The following is a 19019-nucleotide window of genomic DNA, read 5'->3' as shown; positions in this document are numbered from 1 at the left end:
CAGCCTGTGGCTCCCTTAAATCACAGGGGTTGGTGCAGGAGGCTGGGCAGCCCCACCACCTCGAGAAACAGCCACAGAAACTCCCAGATGCTGCACGTCTCCATGCCCAGAACTCCTCCTTAGGAACATCCCTGATCCCTCTCCATGCCCAGAACTCCTCCCTGGGAGCCTCCCTGATCCTTCTCCATGCCCAGAACTCCTCCCTGAGAGCATCCCTGATCCCTCTCCATGCCCAGAACTCCTCCCTGGGAGCCTCCCTGATTCCTTTCCATGCCCAGAACTCCTCCCTGAGAGCATCCCTGATCCCTCTCCATGCCAAAACTCCTCCTTAGGAACATCCTGGTCCCTCTCCATGCCCAGAACTCCTCCTTGGGAGCACACAGCCATGTGTTCACCCTCTCCATGCCCAGAACTCCTCCTTAGGAGCATGCCTGGTCCCTCTCCATGCCCAGAACTCCTCCCTGGGAGCCTCCCTGATCCCTCTCCATGCCCAGAACTCCTCCCTGAGAGCATAAAGGTGTTCACCCACTCCATGCCCAGAATTCCCCCCTGGGAGCCTCCCTGATCCTTCTCCATGCCCAGAACTTCTCCCTGAGAGCATCCCTGGTCCCTCTCCATGCCAAAACTCCTCCTTAGGAACATCCCTGATCCCTCTTCATGCCCAGAACTCCTCCCTGAGAGCATCCCTGATCCCTTTCCATGCCCAGAACTCCTCCCTGAGAGCATCCCTGGTCCCTCTCCATGCCAAAACTCCTCCTTAGAAACATCCCTGGTCCCTCTTCATGCCCAGAACTCCTCTCTGGGCACACACAGTGCCCTGTGCCAGTCCCTGATCACCCTCACCTGCCTTCAGCACCAGCAGCCAGTGATGCAGCATCTTTCCTTTCCCTGCAGGACCTAAGGGAAGCTCAGCCCTCCCAAAACAACACCCACACAGCTGTGATCCAAGGAAGCTGAGCAGCCTGGACACAGGGAATTGTTTGCACTCAGCAATAAGAGACCTAAAAATAAAGCAACTCACAGCATCCTCCAGCTTACCTGGTGACAGCACAGCAGCTCACAGCCATGGCAGGGATGTGCTGTGACACATGTTTCCAGCTGAAACACCACACAAATCTCCTTCCTCACGTGGATCTGTGAAATGCACCTGAGCTCCTCACCTTCCCACACAAATGAAATACGTCCTGTGGGTAGCAAGGCTGAGAGAGCCCATTTGGTTCACTTAACTCAGCTGGCTGCTGAGACAGGGCCTGTTTTGCCAAAGCCTTTCTGAATTTCCAGCAAAAATCAGCTCATGCCTTACTGGGGCTTCAGCATGCTTTTTTTATTCTGGTGAGGTTTGGGTTTTTTATTGTTTTTTTTGGGGGGGGGGGTTTAAGCCAGTGTGTGTTTACAAAGCACTAAGCAAATCATAGCAAGGGTCTTTATTTTCCCCAGGTGAAACTGAGTCAAAGTGACTTTGCCAAGTCACCAGGAAGCTGAAACCACAAATACTCTTTGGACCTCGTGAAGAAAAGACCACAACCTTTATCAGTTTGTCAGAGGCAAGCTCTCAGCTTTGTCATTTTGAGCTATTTTTACCCACTTTTTAATCCCAGATCCTAGAAGAATGCATCCTGGCAATAACACCAGGTACATTTGAAGGCAGAGGACAACATGCTTCATATTTATCAGTTCTGATTATCAACACTTTGCCTCTGGAGGATCAAAAATAACCAAACCCAGGAACATTTTCTTAACTGAAGGGCCTGGGAAGCTGATACCATTGCTACAACATGAAATGTGACCAGCTCTCAGAACTGCTGTGCTGGAAGTTGGTTTTGCCCTGAAAACTTTCAGCCCCAAACCCTTGCTGTGTTTTTGTGAGCTTTTCACCAACATTCCCGAGCCCAGCTGAGCCCAGGCTCTCTAAAGCCTCACAGATGTGCCAGAAGCTCAGCACAGCAAAACCAAAACCTAAGAACAGCCTTCACTGCAGTGCCTCTGTGGGCTGCTTTGTGGGTTTGTTTCTCAGAGCAGCAGATGAGCCACGGGGAGCTGGGAGCATCCCTGTGCACACAAGCATGTGCAGCCTCAGCATGCAAGAGCCAGGACAGGGAGCACCTGAGCCCATCCCTGGGCTCAGCCAGCTGTCCTGGGGAGCCCCAGCAGAGGAAAAAGGCAGAGGCACAGCAAATGCAGGCAGGACAGCAGGGCAATGAAGCGTGTGGGGTCAAATCACACCCCTGGGCTCTGTTCAAACCTGCCTGAGGCAAAGGCAGCACCTCCCAGGTGGGCACTGCTGCTGGGACAGCCCACAGCACTAATTTTGGCAGCTGGTTCTGCCTCGAGCTCCCCAGGACACCTCCATGCTGGGGCTGTGCCCCAGACCCTGCCACACCACCAGCTGCAGCACTGCCCAGCAGTTTTCCATCCTGCCTGGTGTCTCACTGGCCCATCCTCCTGGGAGAGGCAGCCTGGTGTTTCTCACAGAATTCACACAATCACTGGGTTGGAAGAGACCTCCAAGATCATCGAGTCCAGCCCAGCCCCAACACCTCAACTCAACCCTGGCACCCAGTGCCACATCCAGGCTTGGTTAAACACCCCCAGGGATGGGGACTCCACCACCTCCCTGGGCAGCCATTCCAGAACTTTATCACCATTTCTGTAAAAGCTTTTCCCTGCTATCCAACCTGTATTTCCCTTGGTGCAGCTCCAGGCTGTGTCCTCTGGTTCTGTCAGTGCTGCCTGGAGAGAGCCCAGCAGCCTTGCTCCCAGTCCTGCATTCCTTCCTCCCACAGGCTGATGTGTCAAAGAACTCACCACCCTCTCCTAGAGAGAAAACCCCTCAAGCCACACCTTGTCAGGGTGAGGAAAAAGGCTTCTCCCAGCATGCCTTGCTGTGATATGCAGATTTAATGTATCCCATCGGCCCTTCCAACCCTGTGCCCTCATCCCATTGGTCCTGGTGTTCTGCCCCACCCCTCAAAATCCATATATAAACTCCTGCTTTCTCTGCTCCAGTGGCTTTTCAATCCTGGACTCTTTTGATAAAAAAAGCTCCATAAAGCTCTCCTTGGAACCCTCCCAGGAAATGCTGAACTGACCCAGTGTGAGCACAGGTGTGTCTGTGTTGGATTGCTGCAAGGTTTGCGACCCCAACTTGTGTTAAAGGTCTCTGTTTCAGCCCATGTGTTCAAAGGATCAGTCAGAGCTCTTCCGTTTTTCGGTCTCAAGGTTGTTTATTGTTCCTCATCTATAAAATTTTCTTCCTGCCCAGCCGAGGTCTGCTCAGCAGGACAGACAGAGGCACTCTGCCTGCCCCAGGGCGGTGTTATCTTTATATACCACAAACTATATGTACAATATTTACAATTACTTCCCAATACCCATCACCTGTGTTAGACAGTGAGCTTCTACTCTAAACCAATCCAAAAGTGCCATCACCCAGAAGATGGAGATAGAGAAGAAGAAGAAAGGCTGGACATGCCCAAATCCCTCCATCTTGTCCCCAAAAACCCCTATACTAAAAATCTTAAAATCTACATTTGCACCCTGTGAGTACTTTATTATTACACCATTTAAACTGCTGTGGCTTTTATCTCTTCATGTAAAGGTGGCAATTTGCTCCAGGGTTCATAATCAAACCCACTGGTGGTCTGGGCTGTGTGCCAGGGTCTCTGAGCCCCCTCGCAGGGGTCCCAGCAACTCCGGATTCCCAGAGGGATGTCCTGAGTTCTGACATGTCTGTGCCCCCAAGGTGTGCTTTGAAAGAAGCTCCTTCAGCAAGGCTGTGGCACCAATGCTCCAGGAGCAGTCTGCTCTGCAGATGCTGTGTGTGGATCAGGTTTCTTCTCTGACACCAGAACAGAGCACAGGAGCCAGCCAGATCACCCCAGAGAGATAAATCACAGCCTGGCTGGGGTTAGCCACTGCTCTGTTTGGAGGCTGCCTGTGGGTAACAACAAAAACTCGTGCCAGCTCCTAGTGCCTTCCCCAGCCAGGGTGCCCTTTTGCCCCTGCCTGCTGCCATGGCAGGATTCCCCCTACCAATGACATGGGGACAAGAAATGGAATCACCATATCCCTTTAAAGATAGTTCAGGTGCTGTTCTTGAAGGGTTTTAGTTGGGATGGATTCTATGTAGGACCGAAATAAAGAGTACATGTCCCACAAGGGAAAATGCTGGTCCAAACAGAGCCCTGACATTGTTTCTTCACACTGGGACAATATGCAGTGATGCTTAAAGCATGTTAATGAAATATTTCCATGGATCTCTTTTAAGCACAGCATATTTTGCAGATGACAACGACTAAAAGAAGTCACAATGGAAAACTCCCTCATTTCTCACCATTAAGGAAAGTGCCTCAGCCACAGGGCAGGCTCATATGCTTATCCTGACCCAGCTCTTCAGTGGAACAGCACAGTGATGGAAGAAGCTGCAAAGGTCACAGAAAGCAGGAAATGTGGCATTTTACAGGAGGCTGGAGGAGCCCAGCCCGTGGCCTCACTTCTCTTCATGCAAGAGCAGAAATGCTGCCGTGGCACAGGGCACCCCATATCCCCCTGCTCCCCCCACTGCTGAGACCTGAGCACACCTCTCTAGGTGTCCTCCTGCCTTCTGGGCATGAGAAACACACAGTGAGCAAGAAAACAAAAAAAGAGCAGGGAGGAAGGGTAAAAACCCCAAAAATATTGGTGCAAGAGGAGTCAGCGTTCTCCAGGTTGCATTTTCTCATCATTAGTTGTGTAGTCAGACTTCCATAATGTATTTAAAAGGTTCCCAGGACCCTCAGAAGGACCTTTGCTCCAAGGCAGGAGCACTGATGCAGCTGGTGGTTTGACAGTGCTGCAGAACCTCTCTTCATGTGCAGAGGGGATGGGGGAACCTCGTTCCTAAAGGAGCGTAGAGTCACTTTTCTATTTGAGTTTATTTCAAGTTTGTTTCTCCATGGGGTCATTGAAAGAATAACAATCTGGGTTTGGGAAAAAAAAAAAAAACCAACACAAAAAACAAACACACAAAACCCAAACAAACAAACAAACAAACAAGGCAAAACAAAACAAAAAAAAAAACCAAAAGAGAACCACCAAAAAAAAAAAAACCACCAAAAAAAAAAAAACCAACCAAAAAAAAAAAAAAAAAAAAAGAAGAAAAAAAGCCCACCAAAAATCCCCACAAAAACCTGATAAAAAAAACCTTTTCAACACATGAAAAATATTTCCATGAGCAACATATAATCACAGTGCAAATCAAAGCATCCCAAGCTCGTGGTTGTTACACCAAACTCTTTGGAATCTTTCCTACTTCAAGTCCTCCATACTCTGTCCCTGGGTGTGCTTTATCCCATCTCTTTACCCACTTCTTCAGCTCTTTTTGAGGTGAATAAATAAGAAATAAAAGGAGTGATGGTGGGATCAGACATGGGACAGGAGGCAGTGGCATCCTACAGAGAAGGCTCCTGGAAGTCTGCGAGGTGGCTGTAGCTGGGGTTCTGCCGTAGGCTGTTGTACACATAGATGGCGAGTTCTGGGAAAACCTCCAGGAAATACTCAGCATAGTCTCCTATTTTGTTGCTGATGCTGAAAGAGAACAAAAGCAAACAGGATTTTTAAAGCTTGTCCAAGAAAAGGATGTCCTTGCAAAGAAAAAGCCATTCCAGAGAGGCTTTCTGATAACTTGGAGAGGTTTCCTAGAATCCCCAGAGCTGCAACTTCTCTACTCCTCAATCCTTTTTTTTTTTTCCTTTTTTTAAATTTTTTTTGGCTATTCCTTCAGCACCTCCATCTGGCTTTCACTTTCATCCTGGGTAGATCTCTCAGGCACGTGGTGGGGATTCTTGGGCTTGTCCTGGGCAAAGACAGGACTTGGTGATCCTTGTGGGCTCTCTCCAGCTCAGGATATTCTCTGACTCTATGGCATTTAGGGGCAAGGATGAGAACATTTACCTTTCATCTTTGTGTTCATCCATGTTTCTCATGAGCCTCAGGAGTTGAGTGACATCATTTCTGTATTTGGTAGGTTTTGCATTCTTGGGATTTTCCATGACATGTAAAATATCTTTGTCAATCTGAAAGAAAGCACAAAGGTTATTCCCTGCCTTTCACACCCCAGAAAAACCAAGAGACTTTGAAGGTTTGCCAGCCAATTCAAGAATGATTAGTCCCTTTTATCACCCCAGTTAGCAGAGCTCCTTTTAGCATCAACATCTTCTGACTACTTGCCTTCAACTGAATTGTTTTTCCCAGTTGTCTGTATTTTGTGTGGGGCTGCTTTTTCCAGTTCCATTTTTAAACACTCAGAAAATCTTCTGCCTCAATGTCTAGCTCAAACCTGACACCAACCCAAATTGAAGAGGATTACCATTTTGGTCCACTGTGGATAAGGAAAAGCTTTCTTAGTGACATTAGGATGTTGAAAAATTCTTTTTTTGTTTCGGTCATCTTTGATTTTATTCCATATATTCTTCAGGAAGTTGAACCTGCTGTGGGATGAGAAGCTTCATTAGCTGCAGTGGGGCCTCCCTGTTCCCAGCACTACAGGCAATTCCCACACCAAAATTCCACCTCCTTTGTAGTCCCAGGCCTTACCTCTGATTGCTCCAGAAATAGGGATGTTTGCTCAACCCTTCCAAGCCTCGTTCATCAGGAGAGGACAGGCTTTGTACAAGGTCCAGAGCCTCTGTGTAATCTGGGGAATTGGGAGCCAAATCCTCAATTCCAACTTGCTGGAAGGGTTTCCTACCTCCTGTTAAAACGTAGAGCACGAGCCTGCCCAGGGCCTGCAAAGAGACATCACTGCTCCCATGCCACTGTACCCAGCTTCCAGCCCAGAGGAAGAGGGGCTCCTATCCCCAAACCCTGCAGGGGCCCAGAAGTGTAAAATACACCCCTGTTGGAGCCCTGCCTGCTGAGAATTTGAGACTTTCTGTGCTGGCAGGCTCTGACCCCCAAGAGAAAACTGCATTGATCTGAGGCTGTGGAGAAGGCTTCCAAAATGGAATGGTAGAACTGGGATTGTGGGTTGGAATAGAAGTTGGAATAGAAGTGTGCAATATCACATGGTGGAAAACTCAGAGTTTAGGGTTATAGAATACAGTAATATCTATAAAGCAAGATGGAGGTTTTAGGGCAGTGGCTGCTCCTTCTTCTTCACCTTCTTCTCCATGGGTTTGGGTGGTTTTGTGTAACTGGGTTAAAAAGTCCCCATTGTGGGCCACAGGTGGTTGGGTTAAAAGTAAAAATAATTAAAAGTGGATTGGGTCATTGGGTTAAAAGTAAAAATAATTTAGGCATCGCTTCTTAATTGGACAGTTTCTCCTTAAAAGGCCTTGTAGAGAGAGAGATGGCATTCCATTTTTAGTTTGTTAGAGAGAGGTGCTATAGAACTCACGGTTTGTGAGTCTGTAACATGGAAAAGAACTAAGAAATATCTGAGTCCCAATAAGAAATTCCATGTACATGCATTTAATCCCAACCCTGGCAAAAAGAAGTTAAGACTCAACACACACCCAACACAAACCTCAAAGCTGTGTGCACCAGGACAGGGGAGATGGGCATCTAAATCAACATCCCTCTTATGCAATACCTGTCTCTACACTGATTTCCCCACAAATAAAACCATTTTGTAGTTAGGAATGCAAAAAGCCTTTTCTGAGGACCCACAGCTACAGAGCACACAACATTTTAAACCATAGGTTGGTTCACAGAGAACTTGCCTGTAAATCTGACTTTACAAGTTCTTCTTGGCCTTCAATCGACCTTCTTTTATTACCAAAGTCCGCCAAGTAAATTTTGCCACCTAAATCTGGGGAAGGAAGAGAAATTGTTAGCAAATAAAATGGTGGAAAACCTTCATACAGTCCATTGCTGACTTCTGGATGGCCCCTTCTTTAAAAAAACAGTTCTCTGGAGGCACCTGTGGTGGGTTGGTCTGCCTGCAGAGCCCTGGAGAGGCAGGCAGAGCTTGTTCTCTCTGTGAACCTATCTTTACTTATTTAAAGAGGAGATCTAAAGCCACCCCCTTCAGCACAAAGACAGCTCTACTTTTACAGATAGCTGTGAGGCACCTTCTTCTCTAAGCTTCAGGGAGAGCAAAATGAAAACATAAAGAAAGCAAAACGAAAATATAAGGAAAGCAAAACATAACCTATTAGGAAGTTCTCGGGCTGTAGATCCTGGTGAGCAAATCCGAGGGAGTGCAGCTCTCTCAGTGCCTGGAAGATGATCTTCAGAGCTGCTTTGTAATCCTTCTGGCCTTCAGGGTCCTGCAGGTACTCCTGGAGGTTTTTCTCCCAGAGTGGGAAGCACAAGTACATGCAGCCTTTTTCCTTCTCAGACTGGACAAGCTTCAGTAGATGTTCACTGTGAGAACATTTCTCAAGGAACTCTTTCTCTTTGTCACCCTCTGCACTGCGGGTTATTTGCACTGCCACCTCTGTCCCTCCGTGGAGCCCAAGGTAGATGCCATCCTGAATTTTCTGCTGGATGTATGGAAATGTCTTCAGTTTGCCAATCATGGGGCGATACATTTGATCAAGGTTTATCAGCTGGGCCCTCCAGCGTTTGCTGTTTGGCTCCCAGGCTCTGGGGGTCTCTGGAACAAGCCTGACGTTGTGCTCACGAAGAAGGTTTTCCATGCTGGGAGAACGATTCCTCCTTGCAACTGCAATCAGGTTCCCCAGATCTGTCCTCGCTCCCTTTTCACACAACAACCTTGCTATTCTGCAATCATCTTTCTCCACAGCCACCATCAGGGCAGTGTTGCCATCCTCATCTGCATCATCAATATCTATCTCATCCTTCTCCAACAGAGCTGTCACCAGCTCCGGGCTCTCCATTTCAACAGCCAGGATGAGGGCAGTTTTCCCACATTCATCTTTGCTCTTCACATCCACACCATGCTCCAGCAGGAAGCGAACTATGGGCACAGGTGACTCGTGCTTTCTTTTGCCTGAACCCTTCTTTAGGGCGTGGATCAGGGCATTCCTGTCCCTGTTGTCACGGATGTTCACATCAGCCCCCATCTCCTGGACCAGGATTTTCACAGCCGAGAATTGGCGCTCCCTGCAGGCGTCCATCAGCGCTGTGGCCCCTCCTTTGTGCAGCTTGGCTTTCTCCTGGCTGGGCTCTCTCCTCAAATTCACCTTCGCCCCTCTGCTGTACAGGAACCTCAAGGCTTCCTCCTTCCCGTACCATGCAGCCTCCATGAAGGCCGTGAAGCCGTTGATGTCCTGCTCGTGGATGTCTGAGCCACGCTCCAGGAGGAGCTCCAGGACCTCCACGTTCCCTGCAATCCCTGCCTCGATAAAGGCAGTGCCCCCATTGTCCTTCCTGGCGTGCACAGAGGCTCCCCTGGCCAGCAGAAGCCGGACCAGCTCCTCCTCATTGATTCTCACTGCCGTCTGCAGGGGTGTCCAGCCACTGCCTGCCTTGGAATTCACATCTGCCCCTTGCTCCAGCAGCTCCAGCACGGCTGCTTTATCCTTGTTGAACACAGCATCATTTAACTCTGCTGCCTTCGTCCTGGGAGGGGTGGAGCTCTCCTGGCTGTGAGCTGGGGGCTCCATGGTGCTCAGAGGGAGGGCTCTGGGCTCACCACACAAGGATGGGAGAGGTGTTGTGGTCAGAGGGAGGGCTCTGGGCTCACCACACAAGGATGGGAGAGGTGTTGTGGTCAGAGGGAGGGCTCTGGGCACACCACATAAGGATGGGAGAGGTGCAGTGCTCAGTGCTCTCAGAGTGGGGCATGTGCCATGCATGGCCCATCCAGCACATCAGGAGCACTTTTGAGGGCTCTGTGGTCTTCACCTGATGAATGAACAGAAAATACTGTGTCATTAGCCTGTGGAACCTCACCATTCCCACTCCATCTGACCCGTGTGAGGGGCAGCTGAGGACAGCAGTGCCAGTGCCAGCTGGGAGAGCCAAGGCCTGGAGAGAAGCACAGCTTTAGCACTCATGGACCCCTTGTTTTCTTGCCTGGCCCCAGCCCCTGTCACAGCCCAGGGAGGTGTCCCTGCTGCTTTTGCTGTGAATGTCACCTCAGACTCGTCCCAGGTTACCTGATGAGCCATCAGTGTCAGGTGGAGATGGGCATTCCCCTTCAGTTTTGGATGGCAGCCACACACGGTCCTGACTGCCCCCGATCCAACACCTGGAGTGAGACAGAAATCCTTAATCCCTCCTGCTTCTACAGGCCCAGAGGAGACCCCACCTGAGAGAAAACCTCTCCTAAGCTTTTCACCACGTCAGGAGATTGATCAGGTAGGACTTAATTTACCTTTATCTGTCTGGTACCTAGAAAAAGTGGGGCTCCAATTCCCATTTTCTGATCAGCACTTTCAGGAGTTACTGCCTGACCAGCTGGACTGGAAATAAATTACCTAAGTCAATCAGGAAAGGGACAGAGAAGTCTTAAGGTATAAAAGCAAAGTATAAATTTACATTAATTTACCCTCAGGAAAGGAAAGATTGGTTTTTGGATGGTTTCTTCTATCCCTTGCCCAAGGATTAAACACAGAATTTCAAGAAATAAACCCAGTATTTCATTGATTTCAATGCATTTCATTTCCTTGTATTAATTTCTATACATTTTGCCACAAAGGGTGAAAAAAAAAAGTTACTTTCCTGGCCAGAAAAGCAGCACAGCATCCTCTGAGCACAGCGGGGCTCAAGTTCCTCACCCCTGTCAGGACAGCAGAACCCTGGGGAGGAGGAAGAGAGCGGCTGAGCACCTTCCTCCTCCTCCTCCAAGCAGCAGAGTCACAAGATCTGCACTCCAGGAAGTGTTTAAATATTTCTTTCCCCACCCCACTGACTTTTGACCATGCTTGCATGTCCCCATGTGTCACCCAGCCCTGCCTGCTCCACCCACAATGACACAGCCACCAAGGTGTCCCCACATTTGTGCTGGCCCCTGCCAGGAGGATGCTGGGGTTCTGGGGGAGGTACATCCAGGAAAGTAACTTTTTTTTTCCCCTGTGCGGCAAATAGAAATTATTACAAGGAAATGAAATACATCCAAATCAATGAAACACTGTGCTTATTTCTTGAAATTCTGTGTTATTTCCTTCTGGGCAGGGAAATGAACCATCCAAAAGCCAACCTCTGGCTTTCCTGAGGGTAAATTCATGTAAATGGCGCCTTTTTTCCAGCATGCAGCAGAGAAATCATGAGCAAAGTGCTCTCCCCCTGCACCCAGACCCTGCTCAGAAACATCTGCTCAGCAGTGCTTCAGGAGCTGAAGGCCTGCAGGCATTGAATGCACCAGGGCTGTGGACTGGGGGACATTTGGGGTTTCATTTTAAGCTTTTCCTTCTTGTATTTGTGAGGCACCCTGTGGCAAGAAGGAAAGATGAATCTGAGTCCTTATTTTTAGAAGGATATCATATTATTGTATCATATCATATCATATCATATCATATCATATCATATCATATCATATCATATCATATCATATCATATCATATCATGCTAAACTATACTGAAGAACACAGAAAGGATACTGATAGAAGGCTAAAAGATAATAATGAAAACTTGTGACTCCTTCCAGAGTCTCAACACAGCCTGACTGTGATTGGTCATTAAGCTAAAATAATTCACAAGAAACCAATGAAACAATCACCTGCTGGTAAACAATGTCTAAACACATTCCAAAGGAGTAAAACACAGAAGAAGCAAATCAGATAATTGTTGTTTTCCTTTTTCTCTGAGGCCTCTCAGCTTCCCAGGAGAAGAAACTTGGGCAAAGAGGATTTTTCCAGAAAACATGACAGTGACATTTCTTCACCTTTTTTGTAAATCCATCCACATGAGGAGACTAAATGCTGCTAAATTACACCCCGGGAATCGCTGAGCTGCAGATGTGTGGGCTCCTCCCTGGCAACACCCTGGCACCCTGCCCTTGTAGGCAGCTCTGTGTAAACACCCAGCCTGCTGCTCCAGGCCCTCCTTATCTGCCTGCAAAGCCTGTGCAGGAAACACACAGGAGGAGCCCAGGCTCTGGTGATGTCCCACCCAGTTTCCTGTGTGGTGGTCCCAGCTGTGGGTGTCTCTGGGTCTGGATTGAAGGCACTTGAGACAGTGGTTCATGTTCAGACTCAGGTGTTTATTATTTCTTATCAGTGAAACATCTCACTGCTGTGAGTTCTGCAGCTTTTCATTAGAAGGCACAAAATGGCCAACAATCTCTTGTTCCAAGGGCTTTTAAGACTAAACTATCCAATTAAGAACTGACACCTGGATTATTTTCCCTTTTAACCCAATAAGTGATCCCAAAGAGCCCCAATGGGGACTTTTCTGCCCAATTACCAAATGCCACCCAAACCCATGGAGAAGGAGGAAGAAGCAGCATAAAGAAGAAACCCAGGACGCACCCTGTGCTCCTCATCCTGCTTCCATCCACAACACACTAAAAATCCCAAACCCTCAATTTCTCACCCAGTGACACACCTGCACTGCTCTCTATAATCTGTTTCACACTTTTGAGGGTTCCAGTCTATCTTGGAGTCTGGGAAACTTTCTCCAAGAGTGAGGGTCAGAGTCAGAGCTCCCTGGGGGTCAGGGCACCCCAGAGCAGACACAGAATTATTCCCAGTGCCCTGGGTTCCCACATCCTTCACTGCCCTGTGAGGTGAGATGAGCTCAGCAGAGCCTGTGTAGCTCCCCCAGGCAGCTCCACTGCACTGTACCAGCAGCAGGGTGCAGGGCTGGAATTGTATCCATGAAATCATTCCTGACTTCCCCTGGTTCCTGGGCACCTGCCCAAACTGGGAATCTGCATTTGGACCCTGAAACATGGCCTGATACAGGCACAAGGGCACAGAAAAGCCCTGAAAGGGGAGGGTGGATGCAGGGTGGGCTTTGTCTGGCTGGGGAAGAGCTTTTAAGCTTTTAATCCAACTACTTTTGGATTAAAATTTGGTTTTCCTACCATTTGAATTTTGCAAAGCTCAATCAAGGCAATCATTTTTTAAAGGTAAATAGATAATTACAAGGTCTTGGCTTGTTATAGCCAGCAATCTTGTTTTGGCTCTCATTATAATTAGAGTTATCATCTCTATAATTGTAAAAACTGTTTTTGGAGACAGCCATTGTGCAGAGGCCAGTGTAAGGAGGGGGTGATGGGTGGGACTAAAAGAGAGGTCCCATCTCTGGGTGCAGCCCTGTGTGTGTTTGCTGTGGATATCCCAATCCTTTGCTCACATCTCCACACCAGCTCTCCCTAAACTCTGCCTCTGCAGGAGTCACATCCCCATACCTCGTTGGGCATCCTGCTTCCCACAGCATCCACAGGCTCTGGGAACATCCCACGGTCTCTGCATGGAGTTCTGCAGGGTTTGTGCTGCCACAGGAGGCCTTGACACTGCCCCAGAGGGACAGAGACTGTGCAAACTCAGGGGCCATCTCCAGTCTGTCCCACGGCTGTCTGGATCTCATTTTATTCACAGCAAGGATCTCTCCCAGTTTGACCAGGGCTGTGGCTGCAGCTGCTGGTGTTCAAGTACCCGTTTGCAGGCAGCAAAACCAGAGAAACAACCAGAGCAAGGGCACATCTCAGCTTCAAAGCCAGTAAAGACATCAAAAAAAGCCAAAAGGCATTAAAAAAAAACGAAAAACAAAAAACAGTGTAACAACATCACATTGCCCACCCACCCAAGTACAAGAGCCTTCTTCAGCTTGCTGGTTTAATTAAAGTCATTTGTTATCTTATGGTGGGAAGATGAAAATCCCTAGGATGGTAGGAATCCAAAGCCTACAGTGGTGGGAATGAGGTGTTTGCAAGCAGGAGGGCCTGTGGCAGGAGTGTCCTGTTGCCTGCATCCCAGGGAAGAAGGATGTGCTGGTAATGCTTTCCTGAGCCACATTGTTTTTCACAGAGGCATGAGTTTGAACTCTGAGACCCTGCAACAGGCAGTTTCCAGGGAATGAAAGGGTCTCCAAGGAATAACAGAGCTCCTCTCCACCACCATTCTGTAGTCTCTGGGTTATGGAGTTCCTGCTGTATTTGTACATCTGCAGAGTCATTATTTGCCCCCACGCACCCAGGACTCAGGAGATGAGCTGCTGAGACACAGGCAGCAGGGAAATCAAGGGCACAGCAAAGCAAATCTCCCTTTTCCTCCATTCTGATGGACTTCCACCCATTTTTGCATCCCTTCCCCTGAGATGACATCTCCCGAGAATCCTTGTCCTCCCAGCAGCCACAAATAAACACAGAGCAAAATGTGGCAACAAAAACTGCCTGCCAAGGGCAAAATCATTTTTTAAAGGAGCTATGAATAGTAGGATGAGGTTTTTTTGCCTTCATGTTCCCTTCACGTGCTTTCTTATTATATTTCCAAATGGGAATATCCCAGGGTTTATGTGCTCGGCCATGCTGATGTGACTCTCAGTGCTGGAACACAACCCTGGAAAATAGTCCACAGAAGGATGGCAGGTGATGCTACCCATGGAGGAGCATCAGCCAGTTCTCACAGAGCCATTTAGGTTTGGAAAGACCTCCAAGATCATTGAGTCCAACCTCCAAGGTCATTGAGTCCAACCATCATCCATCACTGCCAAGTCCAGCACTGAACCACATCCCCCATACCTATGCCTTTTCTGCAGTATTTTTACCTTTTTTAAACTTCATTTTTTAGGTTTTTGGACTGCTGCTCAATCCTCACCACCACCAAAAAAGAAATTTTTGTCAGGAAGGAAGGAGAGATGAGGGCAGCAACGAGGCAGGCAGGGACCTCACCAAGCAGAGCAGCACATCCCAGTCCCTGGGCAGAGAGAGCAGGGCAGATCCATTTAGAACAGCCCAGAGCAAACAAAACAGGTCAAAAAAGGAGTCAGGCTGAGCACCTGAGCTTAGATGCCTTTCCCAAGGACAGCAGTGGATCTCCAGGAGGATTTCTCTCAGCTGTTTCTCATCCCCATCCTTCCTCCAGGCTGTGGCTGTGCCATGTCCCAGCTCCCCTCCAGCACAGGCAGCCCAGCCCTGGGGAGGCAGGAGAGCTGGTGGATTAAGCCCTTTTCTGACCCAGAGATGGAGCAACTGAGAGATGTTTTAAAAACTTTATTCCATTTTCAGTCTCATGTGATGGGTGAGACAATACAGATGTTATAATTCACACCATCACAACCAGAAGCCAATTAATTCTTAATTACAATACACTAGAAGTGTTTCTTGGCCTATCAGCTTTTGCTGTAGATGCCTTAAAGCCAATCATCTAAAATTACCACTCCTGGGTCATACTACAATGCATCTTTCATAGTTCTATTTCTCCAAAGAGTCCAGTCTTATTTACAAAACCATCCTTTGAAACTTGTTTCTAGTTCCATTTCTCTCTCAGCAATGTCTGTCCTATCCCATGGAATTTCTAAATCAACATTTCTTATCTCAAGGTTTGCATACCGATGCACACTGTGTGAGCCTTCTGCCAGGCTTTGAGAATTCTCTACAAATCCATCTCCCCCATTGGCTGCAGACCCCAGCACTGCCCTTGGTGCCCCAGCAGCAGCAGAATGTATGAAAATCACCTCTCATTCCTCCTCAGCTCCCGAGGCAGCCCAGGGGCACAAATCCTTGTGTGCAGCTGGAGTGGGTTGGCAACCTTGGCATTCAGCTGCCTGCTGAGGGCAGGGGGAGCAGATCAGCTGTGAGTTCTGGCACCTCGTTAAGGCCAAGGCCTTGCAGTGGGAGCTGCAGAGGATGCCATCCAGCTGCTCCCTCCCTGCTGGCAGCCCTAGGGCTGGCAGAGCTCTGCAGGACACGGGAGAGGCATTTGGTGTGTTTGGAATGGCTCAGTGCATCCTCTCTGCTGCTGAGCTCCCTCCAAAAACATACCCAGATCCTATCTTACAGCATTCCATCATGGCCTTTGTTTAAAATGAGAAATAAATCATGGATGTGCACACATGCATCCTCCAGAAACATACCCAGATGATATTTTATAGCCTTCCTTCAAGGCCTTTCTTTAAGAGAAGTAAATCATAATTACACCCATGCAGATGAGCTTCCTCCAAAAAAATATCCAGATAACATTTTACAGCAGGCCTTTGTGGCCTTTCTCTAAAAAGAGAACTAAATCATGGATGTGCAAAAATGCAGCTGAGCTTCCTCCAAAAAAACATCTCCAGATAACATTTTACAGCATTCCTTTGTGGTCTTTCTTTAAAATGAGAAATAAATCATGGTTGTGCACACATGCAGCTGAGTTCCCTCCAGAAACATACCCAGATAACATTTTACATCATTCCTTCATGGCCTTTCTTTAAGAAGAGAACTAAATCATAGATGTGCACACATGCAGCTGAGTTCCCTCCAGAAACATACCCAGATAACATTTTACAGCAGGCCTTTCTTCAAAAAGAGAAGTAAATCATGGATGTGCACACATGCAGTTGAGCTCCCTCCAAAAACATATCCAGATAACATTTTACAGCAGGTCTTTCTTGAAAAAGAAAAGTGAATGATGGATGTGCACACATGCTGCTGAGCTTCCTCCAGAAACATACCCAGATAACAATTTATAGGCTCCCTTCACAGCCTTTCTTCAAAAACAGAAGTAAATCATGGATGTGCACACATGCAGCTGAGCTCCCTCCAAAAATCATATCCAGATAACATTTTAGAGCAGGCCTTTCTTCAAAAAGAGAAGTAAATAATGGATGTACACACATGCAGCAGAGCTCCCTCCAGAAACATACCCAGATAACATCTTACAGCATTCCACCATGGCCTTTCTTTAAGAAGGGAAGTAAATCATGATTACACCCATGCAGGTTAGCTTCCTTTAAAAAAATATCCAGATATCATTTTACAGCATTTTCTCTAAACAGAGAAGTAAATCATGGATGTGCACCCATGCAGCTCAGCTTCCTCCAAAAACCATCTCCAGATAATTTTTCACAGCCTTCCTTCATGGCCTTTCTTTAAGAAGAGAACTAAATCATGGATGTGCACACATGCAGCAGAGCTCCCTCCAGAAGGAGGGATAACATTTTACAGCATTCCATCATGGCCTTTGTTTAAAATGAGAAAAAAAGCATGGATGTGCACACATGCAGCCTGCTGTCGCATGTGTGTACCCATGGAAAATGAAAAACTCAGAATTCCTACACTTAGATACCTGCACATCCACCTGCCTGAATGCTTGTCCCAGTGCCCTCCTGCATCCCCATCCATGTCCTAAGAGCACCCCAAAGCTGCCTGATCCCACTGGAGCAGGGATCTTCATGCTGCAGGAGCCCCTGAGCTGCTGCTGGGAATGCTCCAGCTCCCAGGGCATGGGGAAACAGATTTTTTTTTTTTTCCCACCAAATAAATCCACCCCTCCCCATGCTGGCTCATGGAAAGCTGGCCCAGGAGCAAGTTCGTGTTCACAGCCTGGAGGCAGGGCAGTGCCACCACCACGGTGGAGCTCAAATCTCCTCAGCTGCTTCCAAATTTGCAGCCTCCTCCCTGGGAAACTTCAGCCTGGGTTTATTTGAGTGACCACAGCTGGATGAGGGAAGCTTTGGCTCCTCTGTCTCTAATGTGGTTTTGTGGGTTGGGGTTTTTTTAAATCCCCCTCGAGGCTTTAAGGTTTTGTTGAATGACCACTGGGTTTGGGCAGCAGGCACAGCTGGAGGCAAGGCTGGCTTTTAGTGACTGGGTTTTCTCTTTGGGGAGCATCGCAGAGGAAACTGGGCTGCAAATGGGATTGTGCAGAATCAGCTGTGGGGTCTGAGAGCTGCCCCCGAGGCTGAGGCTCAGCTTGGGCCATGCATGGTGCAGCAAGAATGGACACAGCCTCACATTTCCTTCTAAAGAAAGCTCAAAAAGGTTTTAATTCTATATTTTTATTACTTCTTTATTTTTTAAATTTAAATTTATATTTTATTTTTTAATAATTTAAATTTTCATTAATTTTAAATTTTATTTTTAAATAATTTAATTTTATTATTTTTTTAAATGGAGAGTCAGTTTTAAATTAACTTCAAGGTGTGCAAGACAAAGTATTCATATTTTTCATTCAGAAGCTGCAGTTAAAAAAAAAAAGAAAAGGCAACAACAACATTATTTTTTTTATTCTAGCTGGCTGCTTCTAGTCTGCTTTACTGCCCTCTTTCCTGACAAGTAATTTAAATATTTCCTGGCTACTTTCCAGCTCATTTCTTCCCACTGACAGGGACAAAGATCAGATAGAGATGCAAACTGCTACGATGATCCTAAATCACCTGGCTTGTAAGACAAGGCCATGCTTAATTTAAAAGGAAATGAGAGGTGAGGGGAAGCTCAGCCTGCTTTCCTCTGGATGGGTGGGGATGGAGCAGAGTCCATGTGTTTTACAGTGCCTGCTGATCCTTGGCCCCTGCATGGCTGTCACAGGGCTCAGGAGCTGCAGCTGCTTGGAAAATGCATTTGAGTGGCAGGGGGTGGCTTGTGCTTGTGAAAAATGTGTATTTTATGATTGGCTTTTTGCAAATATTCAAATGAATATTATATGTGTTATGTTAGAAAGTGATGCTGTATGAATTCTCTAAAGTAGTGTGTTAAATACAGTTTTAGGGTATAACAAAATGTTAAAATAGAAACTATGCTATGTAAGACTTTTCTAAAGAAAGGACTCACGCTGAGATAGCAGCCACAGGACACCTGAATCTTTCAGAGAAAGAGAATTTATTGCCCCATTATCAGAAAATGAACTTCTTCCCGCCTCGCTCAGTCCTGAAGACGCCGTCAGGATTCAGAGGAAGAAGCTGACACTGCCCAGACAGAATCCTGTGTTTGAATGGAATTGATGCACCATGGATGAGGTGTATGAATGTGCAACAGGCTGTTGCTTTAAGGGTTAATCCTCTGTTAATGTGGGTCCTTTTTGGGGTTATTGTGCTCAGAAAAGGTACCTGGGCATCCATAACTCTGTTTCTATTGTCTCATATTGTCCTAATCCTAATTGTCCAAATAATTATTACTCTAATTTTATTCCTATTTTTATAACCATTTTATTCCTATTAAACTTTTAAAATTTTAAAAATGAGTGATTGGCGTTTTTCACATGCTC

At 47.3% G+C, this 19019-nt stretch overlaps 1 protein-coding gene across 3 annotated transcripts; it reads right to left on the bottom strand.

The window, feature by feature from the left end:
• Positions 1 to 5112: 5112 nt before the first annotated feature.
• On the bottom strand, positions 5113 to 11740 carry RNASEL (ribonuclease L). Of its 3 annotated transcripts, none has more exons than XM_050977673.1 (8): positions 11609 to 11740; positions 10047 to 10138; positions 8132 to 9792; positions 7701 to 7789; positions 6574 to 6764; positions 6347 to 6467; positions 5932 to 6053; positions 5113 to 5565 (listed from the first exon to the last, which is right to left on the bottom strand). In XM_050977673.1, exons 3-8 carry the CDS (start codon positions 9741 to 9743, stop codon positions 5430 to 5432), a joined length of 2271 nt encoding a protein of 756 aa, XP_050833630.1. In that variant the 5' UTR covers positions 9744 to 9792; positions 10047 to 10138; positions 11609 to 11740; the 3' UTR covers positions 5113 to 5429. The 3 variants fall into 3 exon arrangements, with proteins under 3 accessions (XP_050833630.1, XP_050833631.1, XP_018779006.3); XM_050977674.1 differs by lacking the exon at positions 11609 to 11740 and adding an exon at positions 10668 to 10802 and having other exon boundaries at positions 6347 to 6464; XM_018923461.3 differs by lacking the exon at positions 11609 to 11740 and adding an exon at positions 10668 to 10800.
• Between the last annotated feature and the right edge of the window lie 7279 nt (positions 11741 to 19019).

This window comes from Serinus canaria, chromosome 8 (assembly GCF_022539315.1).
Source record: "Serinus canaria isolate serCan28SL12 chromosome 8, serCan2020, whole genome shotgun sequence".
Classification (NCBI taxonomy): domain Eukaryota; kingdom Metazoa; phylum Chordata; class Aves; order Passeriformes; family Fringillidae; genus Serinus; species Serinus canaria.
Note: the sequence above shows the minus strand (reverse complement) of the source record. Positions and strands in the feature narration are given on the sequence as shown.

Coding starts and splice junctions, on each gene's coding strand:
- RNASEL (XM_050977673.1), bottom strand. CDS start 9,743: ATGCATGGCACATGCCCCACTCTGAGAGCACTGAGCACTGCACCTCTC. Junction 7,790..8,131: donor GCCCGAGAACTTCCTAATAG/GTTATGTTTTGC, acceptor TTCCTTCCCCAG/ATTTAGGTGGCAAAATTTAC. Junction 6,765..7,700: donor TTGTAAAGTCAGATTTACAG/GCAAGTTCTCTG, acceptor GTCTCTTTGCAG/GCCCTGGGCAGGCTCGTGCT.